General features: G+C 52.2%; 2 protein-coding genes across 6 annotated transcripts in view; one reads left to right on the plus strand and one right to left on the minus strand.

The window, feature by feature from the left end:
• The window catches only part of COG7 (component of oligomeric golgi complex 7), a 65,839-nt gene extending 59,269 nt beyond the window's left edge, over positions 1-6,570 (plus strand). For all 4 annotated transcript variants that reach the window (XM_030799772.1, XM_030799776.1, XM_030799778.1 and 1 more), the window contains 3 exons: positions 1,717-1,831; positions 2,562-2,705; positions 5,967-6,570. In XM_030799772.1, the coding sequence (XP_030655632.1) occupies positions 1,717-1,831; positions 2,562-2,705; positions 5,967-6,133 (426 nt within the window). In that variant the 3' untranslated portion in view covers positions 6,134-6,570. The remainder of the gene's footprint in view (positions 1-1,716; positions 1,832-2,561; positions 2,706-5,966) is intronic.
• A 7,167-nt stretch (positions 6,571-13,737) lies between these two features.
• The window catches only part of SCNN1B (sodium channel epithelial 1 beta subunit), an 85,366-nt gene continuing 74,363 nt past the window's right edge, over positions 13,738-24,740 (minus strand). Inside the window, exons 6-13 of one of the 2 annotated variants that reach the window (XM_030799791.1) lie at positions 23,756-23,919; positions 23,362-23,469; positions 19,382-19,499; positions 18,021-18,096; positions 17,875-17,932; positions 16,356-16,417; positions 14,884-14,959; positions 13,738-14,627 (exon numbers count right to left, since the gene is read on the minus strand). In XM_030799791.1, coding sequence (XP_030655651.1) covers positions 14,247-14,627; positions 14,884-14,959; positions 16,356-16,417; positions 17,875-17,932; positions 18,021-18,096; positions 19,382-19,499; positions 23,362-23,469; positions 23,756-23,919 — 1,043 coding nt within the window. In that variant the 3' untranslated portion in view covers positions 13,738-14,246. The remainder of the gene's footprint in view (positions 14,628-14,883; positions 14,960-16,355; positions 16,418-17,874; positions 17,933-18,020; positions 18,097-19,381; positions 19,500-23,361; positions 23,470-23,755; positions 23,920-24,740) is intronic. The other variant, XM_030799788.1, reaches the window with a different exon arrangement.

Below are 24,740 nucleotides of genomic sequence, written 5' to 3' on the forward strand. Positions count from 1 at the left end.
CGAGGCGGGCGGATCACCTGAGGTCAGGAGTTCGAGACCAGCCTGGCCAACATGGTGAAACCCCATCTCTACTAAAAATACAAAAAAAAATTAGCCAGGTGTGGTGGTAGGCACTTGTAATCCCAGCTACTTGGGAGGCTGAGGCAGAAGAATTGCTTGAACCCAGGAGGCGGAGGTTGCAGTGAGCTGAGATTGCACCATTGCACTCCAGCCTGGGCAACAAGAGCAAAACTCTGTCTCAAAAACAAAAAAAAGAAGAAAGGGACACCAAACTAATAATGGATGTTTACACTTACACAGCCAAACCATATTGAATGTTTGGAAAGAAGGGCATGATCATCCTGTAGTTCTCTGGTCTGGGTAGATTTTCGAGTCTCTGTTAACTTCTGGACACCACACCCTGAAAGAGCCTGCTGTTATGTAGACATGTGTGAAGCCAGATTGAGAAGATCTTGCTTTGATAGTCCCCTGACATTTAGCTTACAGAATTAATTATCAGTGACAGGAATGTCATGGAATGAATATGTAGCAGGAAGAAAAAAAGCAACAACAGGCTGAAAGACCTTTTAAAAACATATATTATCTTTTTGAAACCTGAAAAGTCAACCCCCTTATTTTGAAACAACATATACTTAACCTTAAAATACAAAACAATGAATTATAATAGAAATAGGAAACAGTGGTCTAAAATACACTCTTGGCATCACATGGATATCTGACAAACACATGACCAAGACTGTGCTAATTGTGGGCATGTCCTAAATGTCTTTTAGGACAATTGCAAATGACCTTTTGCAATTCCCCACCAGCCAGGGTTTTGTCTATCTTTAGTTTCAAGAGTTTATATTATGAAAACAATATAGTTTTTTCTCCAAATTAATTTATAGTTATAAATGGCTTTTTTTAAAACAGAATTCCTTTCTTCTTCTGGTTAAATTTATCTAGGAGGGAGAGAATCAGATCCAAATCCAGAAGACAGGATTTTTTTTTTTTTTTGAGACAGAGTCTCTCTCTTTTTTTTTTTTTTTTTGAGACAGAGTCTACCCAGGCTGCAGTGTAATGGCATGATCTCGGCTCACTGCAACCTCCGCCCCTGCCGAGTTCAAGTGATTTTCCTGCCTCAGCCTCCTAAGTAGCTGGGATTACAGGTGCCTGCCACCATCCCTGGCTAATTTTTGTACTTTTAGTAGGACAGGGCTTCACCATGTTGGCCAGGCTGGTCTTGAACTCCTGACCTCAGGTGATCCATCCACCTCGGCCTCCCAAAGTGCTGGGATTACAGGTGTGAGCCACTGTGCCTGGCCTCAGAAGACAGGATTTGAATTTTTGCTTGGCCCCACACTTTCTGACACTAGTATCTTATTGGTTTTTCACCTATGAACAGTAATAATACTTATATTTACGCAGTGCTTCAAATTTTACAAATCATTTTTATATCCATTACTTCATTTGAGATAGAGATTGTGTTGAATGCATTTCAAAAATATTGGGGTCATTATAAGAAGGATGAATGTATAATCTATATGCAAGCTACCAGTGATTCTTTTTTAGGGTACTGCCATAACAAGCATTGCCACATATTAGAAAGATCAGACTTGGGATCACCTGAGGTCTAGCAATTTTGTCTGTCTACCGTTTGCCTTCACACAAATGTACCCATAAAGTAATAACCCATATGTGTCAATGTCAGGCTAACAGTGCTTTCTTTTGTTTCAGATCGGGCAGTACATCATGTCCCTCCCCCTGAATCTTGAGCCATTTGTGACTCAGGAGGATTCTGCCTTAGAGTTGGCATTGCACGCTGGAAAGCTGCCATTTCCTCCTGAGCAGGGTAAGCGGGGACCATTTCTGGCCATGTTACAAGTCGTCGGTTTCCAGGATAGAAACTCTAGATGACACCTTATCCTTGGGCTCATTTGTCACCAAGCCCTGCTTTTTTTTTTTTTTTTAACCTTCTAACTTGTACTTTTTGTACAGATGCTGTATCTAAAACAATATCACAACTTGAAAAAAATCTATAACCACATCCCACTGTGGAACACACTGGTATTTCCACTTTCACTTGTGCCCTCTGGCTCTGCTCTGTAAGCAGATGGTATTTTGTGTATAACTTTATATTCTGTATTATTGTTATTATTGAGACAGAGTCTTGCTGTGTCACCCAGGCTGGAGTGCAGTGGTGTGATCTTGACTCACTGCAACCTCCGCCTCCTGGGTTCAAGCAATTCTCCTGCCTTAGCCTCCTGAGTAGCTGGGACTACAGGCGTGCACCACCATGCCTGGCTAATTTTTGTATTTTTAGCAGAGATGGGGTTTCACCATGTTGGCCAGGCTGGTCTCAAACTTCTGACCTCAAATGATCCGCCTGCCTCAGCCTCCTAAAGTGCTGGGATTACAGGCATGAGCCACTGCACCTGGCCTTAAGATGTAACTGTTCTTGGTTTCCTGTGTTTCCCATTGAGACCAGAGGCTTCTTGGTACTTTGGTGCATTCAGCAGCTACTGCAGGCCAGGTCATCCAGCAGGCCTGAATTTTCCTTGGTGACCTCCTTTTCTTTTCAGGGGATGAATTGCCTGAGCTGGACAACATGGCTGACAACTGGCTGGGCTCGATCGCCAGAGCCACGATGCAGACCTACTGCGACGCGATCCTGCAGATCCCCGAGCTGAGCCCGCACTCTGCCAAGCAGCTGGCCACCGACATCGGTGGGTCCCCACAGGACAGGCGGTGGGAGGGACAGCTCTTGCCCGCTGCATCTGTCAGTTTCTCCTTTGCCCTCCAGGAATGTCATCCCAAGTCTCCCCTTAGCTTCAGCTGCGGATTTGGCTCTGAAGCTGGTTGAAAATTCAGGTTCTCCAGGCCCCGCCCCAGAGATTCTGACTTAGCAAGACCGGGTTGAAGCTCAGACGTCTATGTTTTCAAAGAGGACTTGAGAACCATTGAGGGGAGCTTCAGTGAGATAAGCTTCAGTGAGTCCTGCAGCCTGGCCCCACCTGGCCCGCTCCATTTGTACCATAATTCCCAGCCAGTGTTTAATGAGCTCTTACTGCATACCAGGCATGCCTGGCGCTGGACCAAGCACTCGCACCCATCATCTTGTGTAATTCCAAACTCCCCTGTGAGGCGGGTGCTCTCTTCTCCATCATACCGATAGGGAACGGAGGCCCAGGGCAGTTGCATAACAAGGCCACATGGCCAGGGTCACTCTGTGGTCTCCATCCAGATAGCATCCTGCCTCCCAAGTCAGTGGGCATGTCCCCTCTGCTCCTACCTGCCCTCTTCACTGGAGGGCCTCACTGCCAAGGTGTACTCTGAGCATGGGGCTACTGCTGGCAGGTGGCAGGGAGTCTCCCCAGTATCTTGATACCATTCCCTTGCCTTGCCTGCTCTTTAGCCTAACGCACCTCTTGGGGTGGTCAGGAGAGTGGGTGGTAGAAGCCTGAAAGATCAGCTCCCTGGGGACCCAGCCAGAGCTTCTTCCTCAGTGACCACAGGGCTGAGCCAGGCGCAACTGGCTTCTGGCTCTTGTTTTGCAGAAGAAGAACTAGAAGCAAGGTGCTTTCCTCCGGGTCCCAGAGCTGTTAGTGATGGAGCCAGGCCTGGGATCCAGCTGTCCTGAGTTCCTGACCCCTGCTCATTTCATAGTCAGCTCTCGGCACTTACCAGAGGAACAGGCAGCCTTTTGGCTATTTCCCTTCAGAGAAAGAGAGATGAGAGAATCCAAATGCGTGTTGGTGTTCCCTGTTAGTACAGGCAGCAATGGGGAAGAACTGGAACTGAGTGGAGCGAAATCTAGGGATTGCCCCTCAGTTTCAGCTGTCCTTGTTATTCCTCCCTGTTAAGCTCCCCCTGCAGATTCATTTCTTCACTCATTCAGCATTGCTCAAGCATGTGTGTGCCAGCTGTAGTTCTAGGAGAGACAACAAAGCTTTAAGCAGCTCCCATGCTTACTGAGCTTACACTGTAAGGATGTGATGTTAGGGGCAGGGAAGGTAAGGTTAGTATATGAAACTGACAGGGTGTAAGGCGATAGAGTGGTGAGGTCTGTGGCAAAGCATGCACACCTGAAAGACATTCAAATTAAGCATGAGCACAAACAGAACAAAAAACACTGCTCGCCAAACAAAAGTGTCCTAGTAGACTGTGGACCCGCTGTTTGCAGCTCTTGGCTGACAGTCAAGTGGAGCTCCCGGTTTTATGGATAAACTTGTAAAGGAGTAAGTACCTGCCTGGCGGCACCTTTGCTGAGAAGCAGCTCTTCCTGAGTCAGCCAGGACAGAGCAGGCATCTCCTCCTGGCCCTGCCCTGAGTTGGGCCTAAAAGGAAAACACAGGGGACCGGGCACCATGGCTCATGCCTGTAATCCCAGCACTTTGGGAGACCGAGGCAGGAGGATCACTTGAGCCAGGGAATTTGAGGCCAGCCTGGGCAACATAGCAAGACCCTGTCTCTATAAAATAATAAAAAAAAAACACACCCAGGGAAGGTTGAGGCCTTGCCTGGAGCTCCACTTTCGTCAAGGAGAAGAGACGAACCCAAGATCAGAAAGCAGCCAGGGAGGCCGGGCGCGGTGGCTCGCACCTGTAATCCCAGCACTTTGGGAGGCCGAGGTGGGTGGATCACCTCAGGTCAGACGTTTCAGACCAGTCTGGCTAATATGGCGAAACCCCGTCTCTACTAAAAATACAAAAAATTAGCGGGGTGTGGTGGCGGGCGCCTGTAGTCTCATCTACTTGGGAAGCTGAGGCAGGAGAATTGCTTGAACCTGGAGGTGGAGGTTGCAGTGAGCCAAGATCGCACCATTGCACTCCAGCCTGGGCAACAAGAGTGAAACTCCATCTCGGAAAAGAAAAAAAAAAAAAAAAAGAAAGTAGCCAGGGGCGTACCCAGGTGTTGCTGTCTTCTAGTCTTTCCAAGCCTGAACTGCGAGGAGCTGGAGAAGGCTTTGCAAGGCCTCCCTTGGGTTGGGTTGCACTGCCCAGGAAGGAGGCAAAGGCAGCGTTGATATATTGATCACCTGCGACACATCAGGTGCTCCCATGGTCGTTTCCCGCTTCATCCCCTATCCATGCTGCCTGATGGGTGGTAACTGTGTGGACAGACGGAAGCAGAGACTCAGGGAGGTGGAAGGGCTTCTCTGAGGTCACACCTGGCTGCACCTGGTTTGCTCCCCCATGCTGTCCGTGTTGCCCAAGCTTGCCTGGTGGTTAGAACCACTGGGGTCGCTTTGTAGAATGACAGAAACCTGGAATCCTCTCTTGGGATCGTTGTCGACCTAGTCTGGGGGTAGGCTCCGTAATCTGTGTCCAACTTTATCCCCAGTGCCTCGGGTCATCTGGGAAATGTGGAAACCTGCGTTATACCAGGGTCTCACCCTAGACACTGTCCTTGTCTTCACTGCGGGGTTCTGACGGGAGGTCTTTAGTAGCTGCTCAGACAAGCTTGTGTGTCTCCTGGCCCTCTGGGTTTTCCAAGTGGTCAGTGGATACACCGGGGGCCAGGCCTGGGAACCAGGAGTCCCCAGAACAGAGCTTTGAGTGAGGTCAGCTGGTCCTTCAGACTGGTGCTGAAGGCGGTGTGTGCATGTGAGTGTGTGTGTGCATGTGAGTGTGGATGTGAGAGTGTGCATGTGAGTGTGTGAGTGTGGATGTGAGAGTGTGTGTGCATGTGAGTGTGTGTGCATGTGAGTGTGTATGTGTGTGTGGATGGGGAGGGGAGTGATGTTGGTTAGTTCTTTATTAAATTAGAGTTCCTAGACTCAAGCCAAGCTCACAGTCTGGTCTGACACTGTGGGAAGAACCTGGTGAGTAAAGGGTACTGCCTATTGAGGGCAGGGTTGGCACCCCGCATCTAGGGACTTGGCAGGGCAGCTTCTCTGTTTCGTATTCAGGGGAGGCCTTGTGGGGCTCTGACCTGCTTGGTGCTGTGTCTGTGGAGCTCTGTCTGTCTCCTCTCTGCCCCCATAGACTATCTGATCAACGTGATGGATGCCCTGGGCCTGCAGCCGTCCCGCACCCTCCAGCACATCGTGACGCTCCTGAAGACCAGGCCTGAGGACTACAGACAGGTCAGCAAAGGCCTGCCCCGTCGCCTGGCCACCACCGTGGCCACCATGCGGAGTGTGAATTACTGACCCCACCGCACACCCGACCACCAAGAGAGCCAGGGCTACTGTTCTGTGACTGGCCAGCACAGATTTGCTCAGAAACTCTGCCCAAGATTGGGCAGAAGTTACTTTAAAAAGACTTGGTTCGGCTGGGCATGGTGACTCATGTCTGTAATCCCAGCACTTTGAGAGGCCAAGCCAGATGGATCACGAGGTCAGGAGTTCGAGACCAGCCTGACCAACATGGTGAAACCCCATCTCTACTAAAAATACAATAATTAACGACAGAGCGAGACTCTGTCTCCAAAAAAAAAAAAAAAAAAAAAAAAAGAGGCTTGGTTCATTTGTATAATCAAAAAGAGTTGTAAATTAAAGATGTATTATTTATCAGAGAAGACTTTTTAGGTAATTTTTTTAAAGGATCAGATCTTGAAAATGGAATGAACAACTACTGTGAAATGCAAGAAGACTGTTTCCTTCTTCTTTTTTTTTCTCCCCTCACTCTTTCACCCAGGTTGGAGTGCAGTGGTGTGATCTTGGCTCACTGCAGCCTCCGCCTCCTGGGCTCAAGTGATTCTCCCCCTTCAGCCTCCCGAGTAGCTGGGATTACAGGCACCTGCCACCACACCTGGCTAATTTTTGTATTTTTAGTAGAGACAGGGTTTTGCCGTGTTGGCCAGGCTGGTCTCAAACTCCTGACCTTAAGTGATCCGCCTGCCGCAGCCTCCCAAAGTGCTGGGATTACAGGCAAGAGCCACTGCGCCCGGCCTCTTCCTTCTTCAATGCATTTTTTAGTGCTTCCCACATGTCTGCCATGCTGTGCGCACTGGGGATGTCTGGGGATACAGGTCCTCCCCTGTAGCTTATGTTCAGTGGGAGAGGGAGGGAGAAGAAGGTAAATGGGGATAATTTCAGAGGTAAGTGCTAGCAGAAAAGCAGGTGTCAGGGTGGAAGCTGGTACTGCATAAAGTGGGCAGCCTGAGACCTTCAGAGTAAGAGCCATGTGGCAGAGAGTGAAGGAGGAGGCGCGTTCAGGCCCAGGGAGTGGTGCAGACCGGGCCCTGAGGCATGTCCAAGGGCAGCTGGGGCAGGAAAGGAGGGGCTTCATGGAGGAAAGGGTGAAGCAGTATCCCTGGAGAAGCTGGCAGATCATAAGGGGGCTGGTCAGCCATGGTAAGGAATTAGGCTTTCACTTTTTTCCTTTTTTTGAGACAAGGTTTCACTCTGTCACCCAGGCTGGAGTGTGGTGGCACAATCGCAGCTCACTGCAGCCTCGAACTCTTGGGCTCAAGCGACTCCCCTGCCTCAGCCCATTAAGTAGCTGGGACTGCAGATGGGGACCACCATACCTGGCTAATTTTTTAAAACATTTTTTGTAGGAACGGGATCTTGCTTTGTTGCCCAGGATGGTCTTGAACTCCTAGGCCCAAGTGATCCTCCTGCCTTGGCCTCCCAAAGTGCTAGGATTACAGGCATGAGCCACTGTGCCTGGCCCACATTTTTTCTCTTTTAAAATGTATGGTGTATGAACATCAGTGTTTTTCATTAATAGCGTCTGTTAAGATTATATTTGGCTATAAGTAATGGAATAACGTAATTTGAGTGACTTACATAGAAATTAATTTTTCTTGATAACAAGAAATAAAAAAGAAGTAAAAGGTGGCTGGGCACGGTGGCTCACGCCTGTAATTCCAGCACTTCGGGAGGCTGAGGAAGGCAGATCACCTAAGGTCAGGAGTTCGAGACCAGCCTGGCCAACGTGACAAAACCCCGTCTCTACTAAAAATACAAAAATTAGCTGGGCATGGTGATGCGTGCCTGTAATCCCAGCTACTCTGGAGGCTGAGGCAGGAGAATTGCTTGAACCCGGGAGGTGGAGGTTGCAGTGAACCCAGATCGTGCCACAGCACTTCAGCCTGGGTGACAGAGTGAGACTCCATCTCAAAAAAAAAAAAGAGTGATGGCTACAGGCACTGATTTAGTGGCTGGTTGGAGTCAGGCCCTGTGATTTGAAACTTTGCCCCATGTGCTGGAGGCCACATCGTGGCAGGTGACTCTTGCAACTGCAGGTGCTGCATCTCCATTCAGGGAAGAAGGGAACAGAGAAAGTAGAGCAGCAATTCTGTCCCTTCTATCATGCAAGTGGCAGCTTCCCTGGAAGCCCTGACCGACCTTCTCCTAGCCCTCACTGGCCGTTTCTCAGTCACGAGGCGTCCCCGCTACAAAGGAGGCAGCAAAGCCCAGGCTGGCTTCAACCAGCGTTTCTCAGCCTTGGCTATTGACGTTTTGGGCTGGACAGCTCTGTGTTTGACGCTGTTCTGTGCGTTGCAGTCTGTTTAACTTTCCTGACCCACTAGATGCCAGTAGTATTTTCCTAGTTGTGAAACCAAAAATGTCTCCAGAAACTTCCTCCAGTTGAGAAACACTGGCTTAGACCAATCAGGATTTATAGCCTGAGCTGGGCTTATTGGCTGCCTTGATTGGGTTTCTGTTAACAAGAAAGAAAGGGGATGGCAGTGGTGTCTGTCACAGGGGCTGTCATTGGAATTGAGCCCTGCCTGGGTCTCAGGGGCTGGGCTGAGCTCTGCCTCTCTCTGGGATGTCTCACTTAAACTTCACCACAGACTGGGCATGGTGGCTCATGCCTGTAATCCTAGGGCTTTGGGAGGCTGAGGCGGGAGGATGGCTTGAGGCCACGAGTCTGAGACCAGCCTGGGCAACATAGTGAGACCTTGTCTCTACAAAAAAAAAAAAAAAAAAAAAAAAATACAACAATTAGCCTGTGGTGGTGCACACCTTTGGTTTCAGCTACTTTGGAAGCTGAGGCAGGAGGATTGCTTGTGCTTGGGAGTTTGAGGCTGCAGTGAGCCAAGATTGCACCACTACACTCCAGCCTGGGTGACAGAGCAAGACTCATCTCTATACAAAATTTTTAAAAATTATCTGGGCTTGGTGGTGGGCATCTGTAGTCCCAGCTACTCAAGAGGGTGAGACGGGAGGCTCACTGGAGCCCAGGAATTGGAGGTTGCAATGAGCTATGATCTCGCCACTGCCCTCCAGCCTAGGTGACAGTGAGACCCTGTGTCAATCAATCAATATATAAATAAATAAACAGACCTCACTCTAGCCTTGGGAGGCAGGGAGTCTTATCCACAGTATGGCGAGGTTTAAGGACTTTCCTAGAGCCATTCAACTACCACGTGACAGGGCCGGAGTTCAGAGTGAGCCTGGTGACCGCGGCACCTATACTCTTGCCCGGCTGTCAGGCAGCCTTCCTCATGTTGGACACGGCACGTGGCGGGACACCTCATCCCAGCGGGCTGGCAGGTCACCCAGGCCAGCCCTCTAGAGTGACCCTGCCATCCCCAAGGCCGTTCTTTTTTTTTTGAGATGGAGTCTCGCTCTATCGCCCAGGCTGGAGTGCAGTGGGGTGATCTCAGCTCACTGCAACCTCTGCCTCCTGGGTTCAAGTGATTCTCGTGCCTCAGCCCCCTGAGTAGCTGGGATTACAGGCACATGCCACCATGTCTGGCTAATTTTTGTATTTTTAGTAGAGATGGGGTTTCATCATGTTGGCCAGGCGGGTCTTGAACTCCTGACCTCAGGAGATCTGCCTGCCTCGGCCTCCCAAAGTGCTGGGGTTACAAGCATGAGCCACTGCGCCCAGCCTCCAAGGCCACTCTTGAACCAGCCCCACTGGGTTGCCAGGGCCAGTGTCCCACCAGCTCTGTCCTCACAGGGCTTCCCACACATGCCATCCTCACATCCTCAGAACCAGTTTGGCTGGCCCCGACAGCATCGGCTTCAAACCCACACAAAGAAAAATATTTTGGTTTCTCATGTGGTGGATCACAGGTTGTTCCTGGCAGGGTTTGAGCCTGGCTATTGCCACGAAGAAGCGAGAGCCAGAAACCTGGAAGGTGACACATGCTGCTCGAAAGTGGAAGCTTTGTGGTGAGCTTTGTGCTGGGCTCTTGAGAGCTACTAGGCTGTGGAGTGGGACAGGCTTGGGCTTGATTCAACGCTTCACCACCTCCCAGCTGCTGTGTGACCTTGGAAAAGTCACCTCACCTCTTCGTGCCTCATTTCCTAATCTGAAAACTGGGAGTCAAAATGGTACCTAACTCATAGGGTTATTTGAAGAGCCGCTGAAATACAGTGGTGGTGGCCACATGTACACAATGTTAGTTAATTTCGTTGTTTTTTTTTTTTTTTTTTTTTTTTTGGAGACTGAGTCTCGCTCTGTGGCCTGGGCTGGAGTGTAGTGGTGTGATCTCGGCTCACTGAAACCTCTGCCTCCTGGGTTCAAGCAATTCTCCTGCCTCAGCCTCCCAAGTAGCTGGGATTGCAGGCATGCGCCACCATGTCTGGCTAATTTTTGTATTTTAGTAGAGATGGGGTTTCACCATGTTGCCCAGACTGGTCTTGAACTCCTGACCTCAAGTGATTCGTCCACCTCGGCCTCCCAAAGTGCTGGGATTACAGGCATGAGCCACTGCGCCCAGCCCACAATGTTAATTTCATAGTCTTCTGGCATCTGTAACCCACCTTTCCTTTTGGGGTAGAGTTGGGAATTACAGAATGCTGTTTTTGGGCAATTTGGGCTCCGCAGGCCTAAGTTTCCAGCTGTAAAAAAAGGGATCTCAGAGTAGGAGTGGGACAGCATTTCTCTCCGCTAGATCCAGAGGACAGGAGAATGACTTGGAGCCCGCTTTTAGCAATGAGGCCATTGCACCACAGCCTGGCCCTCATGGCCCACTGACAGCAGGGATGGCAAGCTGATGCTCACCCTCAGCCTGGTCCTGATCTCACAATCTACAGGCAGCTCCAAAATGTCTCTGAACAGGACCTCTTACAGGTGTCTGTAAAGGGCCGCCCTCCATAGATTCACTCAGGGCCGGCCAGGCAGCATCTCCATCCATTCCCTGTTGCCGTGACCTGTTCAGGATGATCGTGGGCCCTGGGTGGGTCCAAACAAGCCTCATTCTTGGGGCTATTGCTGGGAAAATGTTCAGGGAGAGCTTTCTTCCCCCTGGGATTGCTGTGCTGAGGGGACAGGGCTGCAACAGCAGGTGTAAAGAGATATTCAGAAAGAACAGCACATGGAGGAAACCTTTCTAAGAAGGACGGCAACACAGAATCACCAGATAGGGCCAGGTGTGGTGGCTCACACCTGTAATCTCAGCACTTTGGGAGGCCGAGCCTGCTGGATCGCTTGAGCCTAGAGTTCAAGACCAGCCTGGGCTACATGGGAAGACCCCCTCTCCAAAAAATCCAAAAATTAGCCGGACGTGGTGGTGCACACCTATAGTCCCAGCTACTCAGGGATGCTGAAATGGGAGGATTGCTTGAGCCCAGGAGGTCCAGACTGCAGTGAGCCGTGATTGTGCCACTGCACCACAGCCTGGGCAACAGAGTGAGACCCTGTCTCAAAACAAGAAAAAAAGAAACCTTAGGCTGGACATGGTGGCTCATGCCTATAATCCTAGCACTTTGGGAGGCCAAGGTGGGTGGATCACCTGGGGTCAGGAGTTCGAGACCAGCCTGGCCAACATAGTGAAATCCCATCTCTACTAAAATATAAAAATTAGCCAGGCGTGGTGGTGGGCAGCTGTAATCTCAGCTACTTGGGAAGCTGAGGCAGGAGAATCGCTTGAACCCAGGACGCGGAGGTTGCAGTGAGCTGAGATTGCACCATTGCACGCCAGCCTGGGCAACGAGCAAAACTCCATCTCAAAAAAAGGAAAAAAGAAACCCCAGATCTAGGCGAGCCCGTGCATACAGCCATGCCTGAAATCCTTTTACTGCAAGAGCTAATGAATTCCGTTTGTAGCTTAAGCCTGTTCAAACTGACATGTAACTGAAGAGGGGTCACGCGGGGTAGATAATAATACCCCATAGCTTCAAATAAGACAATACGAAAGCTCTGGGCTCCTGTAAGGGACTGGTATTGTTATGACCATTGGCACCCAGAGGGTGAGGCTGGGGTCTCAGCTTTGTCACTTACAAACCTCGAGTAGCTTACTTCACCTCTTAAGCCTCAGTGTACTTACCTGTGCAATGGGATGCTATTATACTATCTCTCAGTGGTTATGAGAATGAAATAAGATTTAAAAAGTTCTTGGCATGGTGCCTGGCATATGATAAGTACTTGATCCAATGTAGTCCTTGTTTAATAACAACAAATGGTAGCAGTGAGTGTGGCCACAACTACTACTGCTAGTAATAAAAGCAGTAATCACACTAGTAAGTGTGGTAACCACCAAGAGTTGTGGGCCCAGCCTGCGGACTAGCCAGGCCCAAGCTGGGAAACCCAGTTTCCTACTCAGCCCTCCCTACTCAGCCCCTAACAACGTTGTCTTTGACTGAAGTGGCACCGACTCTGTGGCACCTCCTTCTTCCACAGGTGCCATCCTGAGCACTTGATGGGAGGCCAGCTTGTTTACCTTCCAGACCAAGGGACGCAGGTGACCTAGGCCAGGAAGGCTGGGCCCTCAGAGGCTCTGGCTCTAAGCCAGCCTCTCCTTCATTACCAGGGGCCTGGTAGGCGACAGCAGGGTGCTGCAGTGCTGTGTGTGCACCTGCCAGACCATACTCTTCTTTGGTGACAGCTCCCTGATCTCTCTTTGGGGACCTTAAGATTTTGGGGGACTGTATTTAGCAATTAAAAATGTAGAATGAAAAAAATTAAAATTAAGTGTTAATTAAAAAAAATTAGCCAGGCATGTTATTACACACCTGTAATTCCAGCTGCTTGGGAGGCTGAAGTGGGAGGATGGCTTGAGCCCAGGAGTTTCAGGCTACGGTGAGCTATGATCATGCCATTGCACTCCCACCTGGGTGACACAGTGACACCCCATCTCTATAAAAATATATATGTATAAAATGCTCAAGAAAAACAACAAATGATTTATTTGTATGTGTCTCCAGTATCGCATGGATGTACATATACTAAAAAATCAGTTTTTTGGCCGGGGTCGGTGACTCATGCCTGTAATCCCACCACTTTGAGAGGCTGAGGCGTGTGGATCACCTAAGGCCAGGAGCTTGAGACCAGCCTGGCCAACATGGTGAAACCCCGTCTCTATTAAAAATACAAAAATTAGCTGGGCATGGTGGCACGCGCCTGTAATTCCAGCTACTCGGGAGGCCGAGGCATGAGAATCACTTGAACCCGGGAGGCAGAGGTTGCAGTAAGCCGAGATTGCGCCACTGCACTCCAGCCTGGGCAACGAGAGCGATACTTCATCTCAAAAAAAAAAAAAAAAATTTAGTTTGTCTATCTGAAATTCAAATTCAACCAAGCAGCCTGATTGTTATCTGGCAACCCTGGGTACTGTGCCCCCACTGCCCTTGGACCATGTGATTCTCCTGGGGGCCAAACTGGCTTCAGGTCTGGGCAGATGAATTCAGGTGTGACCAATCAGAGCAGCTTATCTAACTGGCCACACTGACTGGGTCAGAGATGGGCACACAACCCAGGCAGGGACCAGTGAGTGTCGGCCTGGGAGCTGGCAGTGGAAGGAGGGGCTTGAGACCCTTTCCCTTAAACCAGTTTGGGTCTCTCTCAAGCCACTATGGATGCCCTTCTGCCATCAGGGCACCTCGGCTGCCCAAACAAATAACACAGCTGGACTCAGTATTTTCTACTTTTATTTTCTAGAGTAAATCAGGTGCCACTTGGCAGAGTCCCCACACCTGATGCCCTTCCATCTCTCCACCACCCCTGCCCCAGAGGCCAGCCAAGGCCAGGAAGGAGAAAACCACATGGCTCACCCGCCTGTTCCTCTCTGGGGTGGATGGAGACTGGCACTGGGAGGGAAGTGGCCTGCCACCAGGAGACGGTGTTCCGAGGGGTCTCCAGGGCCTGGCCAGGACCAGGATCAGGACAGGTAGGGGCGAGGGTAGGAGCCAGGTGAAGATACAATTAATTCCTGCATCCTGTACCAGCACCGTGATTCTACGGAGCCCTTGGCCGGGAATGGGCCAGTTGCTTCTGGCCTCTCTGTTGAAGGACACAAGCTCTGGCCTGGAGAGCTACCCTCCCGACCCTTTGGAGACGGCACCATACAATGAGGCCTCGGGCAACAGTCTTGGCTGCTCAGTGAGTTCCAGCCACCCGGGGTGGGCAGGGGCAGGGTTAGATGGCATCGCCCTCACTGTCAGACTCGATGACATCCAGCGGCTGCAGACGCAGGGAGTCGTAGTTGGGGGGCGGGGTGCCCGGGATGGGCAGGGCCTGCTCACTGGGGTAGGGCCCGGTGTTGGGGATGCGGGGGGCCGTGTCAGGCTGGAAGCCGAAGTTGGTGTGGGCCTCCACCAGCTCAGCCACCGTGGGTGGCGGGCCGGCATAGCTGGCTTGGGCTCGCCGCTGCCGTAGACTCTTGGCCAAGGCCACCAGCTTGATGATGGTGATCCACACAAAGTCGATGATGATCTCCCCAAACTCGATGAGGCACAGCACAGAGCCCCCCATCCAGAAGCCAAACTGGCCACCCAGATTCGAGAGCAGCCAGACGATCTGTGGAGAATGGGGAGCTGGGGTGAGCTCAGGCCACACATTCTTGCCTCTAGCCCAGCCTCACAGCTTCCTGGGAGGTAATTCTTGGGTGGGAATGGGAGGGGGTGACCATCTTGGCCCAGGGGAATAACTTGGGACTGCTTTAGGGATCTTCATAATTCCTCCATAGGACTCAGAACCCTTTCCCCACCCTCAGGGTGCAGGGGTCGGGTCAGGGCAGGGCAGGGCTGGGGTATCAGGAGCCTCCTAAACTCACGTTATTGGCTGCTGATTCTTCAATGGTGCGATAGTTAAATTCTTGGAAGTAGATGTTGAGCTTGACAATTCCCTTCCTGCAGGAGGCAGTGAGAAGGGCTGGGACTAATGTATCCCCCTTACAGACAGACACACACACACACATGCACATAGACACATGCACACACATGCACGTGCACACACCCACATGTATGCACACACATGCACCCACACACCCATGCACACATGCACACGTGCACACATGCACACAGGAAAGCAGCCAAGGATGGCCGCCCCAGCCCTCCTCTGTCCTGAGCTTCTCTCATGCATGCCCCCATGAGTGGTGAAGTCCAAACAAGAACTGCAAGTGCAGCCCTTCCCAGCCCCTCTGGGCATCTCTGCCCAGCACCCATCCTATGGCCCCCTTTCTCCATCCCTTGCCTACCAGTTCCCTACAGGACACTCTGGCCTGGGACAGCCCCAAGATCTGCTCTGAGCTCCTCACTTTGTACCCTCAGGGTGGCCTGGGCTATACGCAGTGACTCTGCACAGAGCTCTTCACTGAGCCTTGAGCGCCTTCACTGCACCTGGGACAGAGAAGGGTGGCTGTGTGGGCTTCCCCTCCCACCTGATGGTCCTCAGAAAGGCTGTGCTGTCTCGTGCCTCCAGGCTTTCAAGCTTTGTCTTCTGCCTGGACATTGGTACCTCTTCTTATTTGAACAGCACTTACTCCTCCCTGGAGAGTTCACTCAAAGCCATCTCCCTACGCAGACCTCCCTTACCTCTCAGGCAGACTGAGGCTCCTTCCCTGCTGTACTCCTAGAGTAGGGGGCTTGTACAGACCCTCCTCTCCTTAAGCCCTTTTTGCATATGTTTGCCCCCTAGACTCCTGCTAGCTTGGACTGTCTGTCTTTCTTGTGCTCAACTAGTGTTTGTGTTGAGTGGATGGAGAGATCCATGAATAAATGGAGGATGGCTGGGTGCGTGGGTGGGAGAATGGAGGGGTGGATGATGGAGGGATGAATGGGTGGAGGATGGCTGGGCGCGTGGGTGGATGAAGAGGATGAATGGGTAGAGGATGGCTGGGTGTGTGGGTGGGAGAATGGAGGATGAATGAGTGGAGGATGGCTGGGTGCATGGGTGAATGATGGAGGATGAATGGGTGGAGGATGGCTGGGTGTGTGGATGGGAGAATGGAGGATGAGTGAGTGGAGGATGGCTGGGTGCATGGGTAGATGATGGAGGATGAATGGATGGCTGGTTGGATGGACAGTGACAGAGGGAAGCACAGGCTCCTCCTGAGCAAGTGGTAGACTCAGAGTCCCTGTGGCTGCCTTTCCTCTGTCTCACTCCTAGTGCCTCCTCTTCGAGACTTGCTCCTGGGTCTGACCCATGTGAGAAGGTGTCTGAGGAGCTGCCCTGTGTCCAAACTCCTGCCCCGAGTTTCTGGACCCCTTCCCTGTCTTCCCCAGCTCTGCCCAGGCTCAGGCTCACCTGCTCAGGGTGATATTGGTGCTTTGGTCCCGCTCCTGAGACAAGACGTGGAAAATCCAGTCCTGGAACCCAAGAAGGTGGCTGCAAAAGTTGCCATCTGCAGCATCCCTCCCAGTCATGGCCCTGCTCCCTGGGGGAGGTAGACCACAGCCCTGTCCCTTCCTGAGGCCCCCAGGGGAACCACAATTTGGATGAGGAGCAGGAGGAAGGTCGTAGTGGAAGCTGTGGCTGCTGTTCTAGGGGAGAAAGGACTCGGGCCTCCAGACGCTTCCCCGGTGGGCCTAGCCACCCTGCCCGGCTCTCTCCCACCTCTGGTCCTCACACTTCCTGCTCCCTCTGCCTGGAATCCTCCCCAGCTCTGCCCATGTTGGCTCAGCCTCTGCCTCCAATGTCACCTTTTTAGAGAGGCCTTCTCTGACCACTCTATCTAACACGTGCTTTCCCAGAAGCTGGGCATGGTGGCTCATGCCTGTAATCCCAGCATTTTGGAAGGCTGAGGTGGGAGGATCGCTTAAGGCCAGGAGTTCAAGACCAGTCTGGGCAACATAGCGAGACTCCATCTCTACAAAAAGTTTAACAATTAGCCAGGCCTGGTGGCATGTGCCTGTGGTCCCAGCTGAGGACCACAGCTGAGGCAGGAGGATCACTTAAGCCCAGAAGTTCTAGGCTTCAGTGAGCTGTGATCGTACCACTGCACTCCAGCCTGGGCGACAGAGGAAGCCCCTGTCTCCAAAAATAAAAAATAAAGTAAAAATACAAAAATAAAGTAGTTTCCCCCAGTTACTCTCTCCCATAACCTGTTTATTTATTTCACAGCCATAATCACACTTTGAAATGATTTTATTTCTCCTTGTGATCTCGGCCCTCTCCTATTAAAAGGATTATGTCTAATTCCGTGCTGTGTACATAGCACAGTGCCTGGGAGAATATTGGTGGAAGGAAAGAAGGAAGGAAGGAAAGAAGGGAGGGAGGGAGGAAGAAAGGAGGAAGGAAGGAAGGAAAGAAAGAAGGAAACAGGGAAGTGGGGAGGGAGGGAGAAGGAAGGAAGGAAGAAAGGAAGAAAGGAGGAAGGAAGGAAAGAAAGAAGAAACAGGGAAGTGGGGAGGGAGGCAGAAGGAAGGAAGAAAGGAAGGAAGAAAGGGAGAAGGGAGGGAGAAAAGGAAGGAAAGAAGGAAGGAAGGAAAGAAGGAAGGAAGGGAGAAGGGAGGGAGAAAAGGAAGAAGGGAGGGAGGAAGGAAGGGAGAAGGAATGAAGGGAGGAAGAAGGAAGGAAGGAGGAAGGAAGGGAGAAGGGAGGGAGGGAGGAAGGAAGGGAGAAGGAAGAAAGGAAGGGAAAAGACAGGAAGGAAGATGGAAGGAAGGAAGGAATAAAGCAGAGAAAGAAGGAAGGAAGGAGGGAAAGAGAGAAGGAGGGAGGGAAAAAGGCACCCCCTCCAAATTTCCAAATAGCCCACATCTTATGCCCAGACTTGTCCCCAGCCAAAGGTGGGGGCCAGGAGCTTGGCCCCCAACTGTCTCACCTCAGAGGCCTCAGAAGGCCAGTCAGCCATGGAGATGGTCATCTTGTACTGGGTGTCACTGAAAGAGAAGGCCAGGCCTGTTGTGGTCCCTGCCAGTGATGCCCCTCCATGCCTGCCCGCTGCTGTGCCCACCCACCCGCACTCACTTGCAGGACTCCTTGCACATGCCAATGCAGGTCTCTCTCTGCGCCACGCTCATCTGCAGATCTGAGTAGCAATGGGCTGCGCAGGAGACAGAGAGGCAGCCAAGAGGTTTAAGGGGGCTTTCTAAGTGTCCCTGTCCCCTGCTGAGCCTCTGGCTGGCCCCTCTGCTCTCCTGGCTCTGTGGTTAGGTGGCGGGAGGAGGTGTCATGAAAAATCACTGCTCCCCACCCAGCCCCTGACCTCCAGCCATTTCACCCCAGCCTGGCCTGGGGCCCAGCTCAGGGGGGTCACAGCAGCTTTCCCTTTGCTGGCCATCCCCATCCCTGCCTGGTGGACAGGGTTATGGGGTCATGAACAAAAGGGTGGGTGACTGGAAGGAATAATGTTTTCCTGTTTAGTTTGTGTTGGTTGTAAGTGGTGAGTCTCCTGCTGACAGCATTCTTTTATTCTCTCTCTCTTTTACTTTTTTTTTCTTTCTTTCTTTTTTTTTTTTTTTAATAGATGGGGTTTTGCCATGTTGGCCAGGCTGGTCTCGAACTCCTGGCATCAAGCGATCTGCTCGCCGCAGCTTCCCAAACTGTTGGGATTACAGGCATGAGCCACTGCACCCTGCTGACAACATTCATTGGTGGTTGGACTCCAGACGCCAGGGCTCCCAGGCCTCAGTGCCAGTTGGTTGTGAGCCCAGCAGGGCTCTTCTTCCTGCTGTGACTCCAGGTTTCGAGTCCTTGGAGGCCACCATCATGCTAATGGCTTCCTCACCCTCCCCTCCCACCCAGCGCCTTGCAGAGAGACCCAGTGAGCCCACATAGACATGAACACACCTGCTGAAGATGGACACGTGGCCTTATACATACATGTGCGTACACACACACACACGTGCACAAAAGCCAGAGTGCACAAATGCAGACCCTGGAAGTGATTTATGCCTGTGCGTAAACTACATACAGCAACCCACCACAGTCACGAATGGCTCCTGTGCATTTGGATGCAAGGATGGAAATGCCTTTGCACTTGTGCACTTGGAAACATGAGTGCAGGCACACACTCGCCAGCAGCCACATGCCCAGGGTTGCGCATGTGCGAGCATTTGTGTGGCACACAGACACAGGCCCACAGGGACACGTGTATCCTATGCCTATGTGTTTCAAGCCCATGCTTCATGAAATTGAGGAGCAGAGAGAAGGCTGGGTTCCTGCAGAAAGGAGGCCTGGGAGGGGATTGTAGGAGGGACCTCGGAGGAGCCACCCTGGGCACATCTCTGGACTCTGCTGAAGGCACTGAGCTCTGCCCCCTCCTCTATGGTCAGAGCCTCTGTGGCCCCAGCTGGCTGGAGTGCCGATCCCCCTGTGCCCCCGCTCACCCCAGTCTGGGAAGTCCCGGTTGTTGCAGTATTTCTCCCCACGGGGCAGTGGGTACAGGTAGTGGCCACAGTTGCAGTTATGGATCATGTGGTCTTGGAAGCAGGAGCAAAGACAGGCCTGTGGGGGGAAGGGGGTTCATAAGGAGAGAACACAGGCATAGTCAGTGAGGTCCCCATCCCAGCACCAGGGGTGTCCAGAGAAATGATGTCCAGGTTAAGGGAGCTAGGGGAGCTGGCGGAGGTGCTCCAGGGCTGAGAAGCTGTGGTGAGATGACTGGCTGCAGCTACAGACCCCACAGTCCTGGACGCTTTTGGGCTTCCCAGCAGGTCCCTGGACCCCACAGAGGGACCCAGGCCAGACCGCAGTATCCCAGGTCCCACCATTCAGAGCTGGAGTCCTCACCCTTCAACATGGGGAAGAGCGGCTTGCTCCTAATAATAAAGCCAATGCTCAGAGAGCTCTCATCAACACAATGCCAGCCTCCGTCCAAGCACTTGACACAGATGCACCCTGACAGGCCACCGAGGAAGCCAGGCAGGCTGGCTCTGTGCTCCTTCCTCCCACAGGGAATTGCCCAGGGAAAGCCAGGAGAAGGATGATCTCTGAGCGTCCTGACGCACAGCCGATGACAGAGGAAGTGAGTGGCCCACTGGTCTGCAGAACGTCTCCTGGTGGGGCGAGGAAGAGGAGGGCTCCTGGGCAGCCTCCAGGAGGCTGGATGTGATGAGTCTCAACTCACCCGGCCCCAAATACTGGGCTTTCAGGTCATTCTGACCTGGTTTCGGTCCACTCAGAGACCAGCTATGTGTCCTAGGGCGAGTCATGACCCTCCGGGGCTCGGTTTACTCATAGGTGAAACAGGGTGCTGAGGACACCTGTCTCCTGAGGTTGGGAGGGAGGATTCAGGGCCGCATCAGGTGCTCAGGAAGTGCTGCATGGATAGAGGCAGTGGTTCTTGGTGTTTCATTGCCTATCCAGTTTTCTAGGTCCTGACTACCCTGGGCTCCTGGATACAGCCCTGGCCAGCTCCTCCCTACCTCTCTCCACTCGACCCCGCCCCTCCACACCTGCGCCCCTGAGTCCTCTTCTGTTCCTCCTGTGGCTCCGGGCTCCGTCTCAGGTCCCTATATCCTGCCTTTCTATTACCCCTAACGAGTCTGGCTCTCTGAGGGCAGGAAATCAGGGCTGGAAGGCAGATTAAATGGCATGGCCAGGAGGAGCCAGAGCTGGGTTTTGGGCAAGTGTTTTAAATTTTTTTTTTTTTTTTGAGATGGAGTTTTGCTCTGTCGCTCAGGCTGGAGTGCAGTGGCATGATCTCGGCTCAGTGCAACTTCAACCTCCAGGGTTCAAGTGATTCTCCTGCCTCAGCCTCCCGAGTAGCTGGGATTACAGGCACACGCCACCACACCCGGCTGATTTTTGTATTTTTAGTAGAGACCAGCTTTCACTATGTTGGCCAGGCTGGTCTCAAACTCCTGACCTCAAGTGATCCACCCACCTCGACATCCCAAAGTGCTGGGATTATAGGTGTGAGCCATTGCGCCCGGCCTCTTTTTTAAATTTCTTTTTCTTTTTTTTTTTGTTCCTGAGACAGGGTCTCATTCTGTTGCCCAGGCTGGAGTGCAGTGGCATGCTCATAACTCTCTGCATCCTCAAACTCTTGGGCTCAAGCGATCCTCCCACCTCAGCCTCTGAGTAGCTGGGACTATAGGCATGCACCACCATGCCCCACCAAGGTGTCTTATATTCTTGTGGACCTCTCTGTCTCATCTGGAAAGTGGGAGTCCTTCCAGGCCCTGTGATGGAGGCTGGGGTGGGCTCAAGCCTGCTCCTGGTTGGGGTGGCCATGGGGATGGGCAGAGCTCCCGATCAGGGCCTGGCTCTTGGCTAAGTTTTCTGGCCTGGGTGGCTACCACACCAGAATAAACAAGAGGCGCAGTTTTCCTGGAATGAGGTTTCTGGGGCTGGTGCCTTCTTCTCCATGTTTCCCACCTCCCTATATTGCCTTGTCTGTCTGTCTGTCCCTCCAGAGGCTCAGATGATGGCTAGAGTTCTCCATAATGGGCAGAAGTCCCTCCAGACGGGAGGTGGCCAAATCAGCCAGGCAATGGGTGGGCAGGTGGGCACCAGGATGGTCATTTCCTAAGGGGAAATTGCAAACCATGCCATGCTCGGGCACCCAGACACTGAGGCAGGCACTGGGCTGCCCTCTTGTTATGCCTCAGTGCACTGATATGCCAAGGCAGACTGGGCTGGAGAGGAAGTATCAGTGAGTGGTCATTTTTGTCACCTTTGCAAGGATTCAGTCTGCCCTCTCCAAGGGGGCCAGGACTAGCGGCAGGTCTGGGTTAACTCTGGAGACCAGGACGAGAAGGAAGCCTCCAGCTACAGCAAGGGGGATTGAGGGCAGATATGAAGAGGGACTTCCAGTGGGCGCAGTGGCTCATGCCTATAATCCTAGCACTTTGGGAGGCCAAAGTGGGAGGATTGCTTGAGCCCAGGAGTTCAAGACCAACCTGGGCAACATAGCAAGACTCTGTCTCTGCGAAAGGTTTTAAAAATTAAGAAATTAGCCAGGCACAGTGGCTCATGCCTGTGGTCCTGGTTACTAGGGAGGCTGAGGCAGGAGGATTGCTTGAATCCAAGAGTTCCAGGCTACAGTGAACTATGATGGCACCACAGCACTTCAGCCTGGGTAACAGAGCAAGACCCTGTCTCTCTTTTTTAATTTATTATTTTATTTCTTTGAGACAAGAGTCTCACTCTGTCACTCAGGCTGGAGTGCAGTGGTGTGATCTCAGCTCACTGCAACCTCTGCCTCCTGGGTTCAAGCAATTCTCTTGCCTCAGCCCCCTGCACAGCTGGGACTACAGGCGTGTGCCACAACGCCTGGCTAATTTTTTATTTTTTATTTTTGGTAGAGACGGGGTTTCACCATGTTGGCCAGGCTGGTCTTGAACTTCCAACCTCAAGTGATCTACCCGCTTTGGCCTCCCAAAGTGCTGGGGTTACAGGCATGAGCCACCATGCCCAACAATATCTTTTAAAAAAAAATAATAAAGGCCAGGCGTGGTGGCTCATGCCTATTATCCCAGCACTTTGGGAGGCCGAGGCAGGTGGATCACGAGGTCAGGACTTCAAGACCAGCCTGGCCAACTTGGTGAAACCCCATCTCTACTAAAAATACAAAAAAATTAGCCGGTGTGGCGGCGGGCGCCTGTAATCCCAGCTACTCGGGAGGCTGAGGCAGAGAACTGCTTGAACCTGGGAGGCGGAGGTTGCAGTGAGCCAAGATCACGCCACTGCACTCCAGCCTGGGTGACAGAGCGAGACTCCATCTCAAAAAAAAAAAAAAAAAAAAAAAGGGGACTTCTCAGGTAAATTGATGATGCATTTGAACTGGGGTCTGTCAATCCCAATTTCCTCATTCCTGGAATGGGAATGATAATAGCATCTACATCTTAGGGTTGTTGTGAAAGTTAAATGATGTAATATACATGTAAATTACTTACAACAGTGACTACCTAACACATGGTAAGCCTGCTATTATTAGTTTATCAATAAATGCCGCTGTCATTACTATATTATGGATTCATTGGGGGAGGGGTTGAAGGATTAAATGACGATAGAATGTGTTCTGGCCCTTAGCACAGCATTTCACACACAATGAAAGCTTGATGGTGTCAGCTGCTATTTTTTGTTTTCATCTTGGGAAACTCCGGAGTAAGATCCCCATAATCCCCTGGGCTTCCCCAACGGTACACCTGCCCATACGGGGATGAGAAGTGGCCAGCCCTAGGCCCTGGTGAGAGAGCCCAGGAAAGTGACTGGTCCCACAGGCCCAGGGGTGCCCCGTGGCCACCCACAAAAGCCAAGCAAAGCCAGCCTTGCTGGGGCCAGCTCTCCCGGAGGACTGAGGCCTTGGCCCCATAAACCCAGACAGGGGCCCCGGGGCATGAGGCATGCACCGCCTACCCACCTGGATGGAGTAGGTCGTGTTGTAGTCACTGTAGAAGTTTTGGACGGGGACCTCGGAGCCGTTCACGGTGCATGGACTGTAGGGCTCCCCCATGCGCTGAAGCTTGTCCTGTTTAGAGAGGTTGCTTGAGGGGGACCCTGGTCACCCCAGGAGCCCTTTCTGCACCTCCCTTCTATCAAGCATTCAGGGACAGAGGGCTGTGGACCCCTGCAGGCGCCAGAGGGCTCACCTTCCCCTAAAGCTTGGCCACCCTGGGTGGGGTTCCAGCCAAAAGGAAGGAAGGCCAGGGCTGGGGGGCCCAGATCCCCTCCTCCCAGGCCAAGGGAAATTGGCCCTGGACAGGTGGGCTCCCACCCTCAGACCCTCTAGAACTGCCCTTGGGCTCCGGCCATACCACGAGTACTCCGATGGACGTCTCCGTCCCCGACATGGCATAGATGCCCTCATCTCTGATGAAGGGGTATGACCTCTGCTCGTGAAGCATCAGCCTGACCCCGGCTGTGGACGTGAGGAAGGGGACGTAGTCTTCCTGGCCTATGTCCAGGATCAACTTCAGGCCTGTGGGGAGGGTGGGGTGAGGGCTGCCTGAACTTGCTCCTGAGGCAGAAAGGAGACCGCACTACCCACTTCTTCAAGCTCCCTCCAGCCAGGGGGGCCGCCAAGGAGGCTGGCTCCACTTTGCAAAAACTCAGTCCTCAAATATTGCTTGCCTTCTGCAAAGCCCCCATCATCTCCAAGGCAGGCTCTGACGTAGCCTCCTCCCTAGGTGTCTCTTGCCTCCCGTCATCTCTTCTGATCAGGAGGTAGATCTAGGAGACACAGCATGGCCACGGCCCACTCGTGCCACCCCGCCTCACACCACAGGTGCCCTCGCTGTCCCCGTTCAATGCCTCCGAGCTTCTGCACGCCTTCTTCCTGCTGTGCCTTTGCAAATGTTATTTCCTCACCTGGAATGCTGTTCCTCGATCTGGAGTGCTATTCCCTCACTCTGGAATGCTGTCTCTGCCCCTTCCCTTCCCCTAGAAACACATGATCTTCCTTCAGATCTCAACCAGCATCACTTCCTCCAGAAACCTTCCCTGATGGCTCAGACGAGGTGTCAGGGTCTTGGTCGTACACTTTCCTAGCCTCGGAACTTTCCTTCCGAGTACCTGCCTCATTTGTGTGATTGTTCTTTTATTGTCTGTCTTCCTTCCCCACTTGACTGTTCTCAAGGGAAGGGACTGGACCCAGTCTCCCACGCACCACGGTCCTGAGCTATGTGGAGTTGAGTCCCTCTGGTTAGGACAATAAGGGCTAGTTGAGCACTTGCTACCTGCTGGGTGCTGTGCTAAGGGCTTCATTAAACATGAGCTGTAATCCCAGCACTTTGGGAGGCT

The sequence above is a fragment of the Nomascus leucogenys genome, chromosome 2, assembly GCF_006542625.1.
Source record: "Nomascus leucogenys isolate Asia chromosome 2, Asia_NLE_v1, whole genome shotgun sequence".
NCBI lineage: Eukaryota > Metazoa > Chordata > Mammalia > Primates > Hylobatidae > Nomascus > Nomascus leucogenys.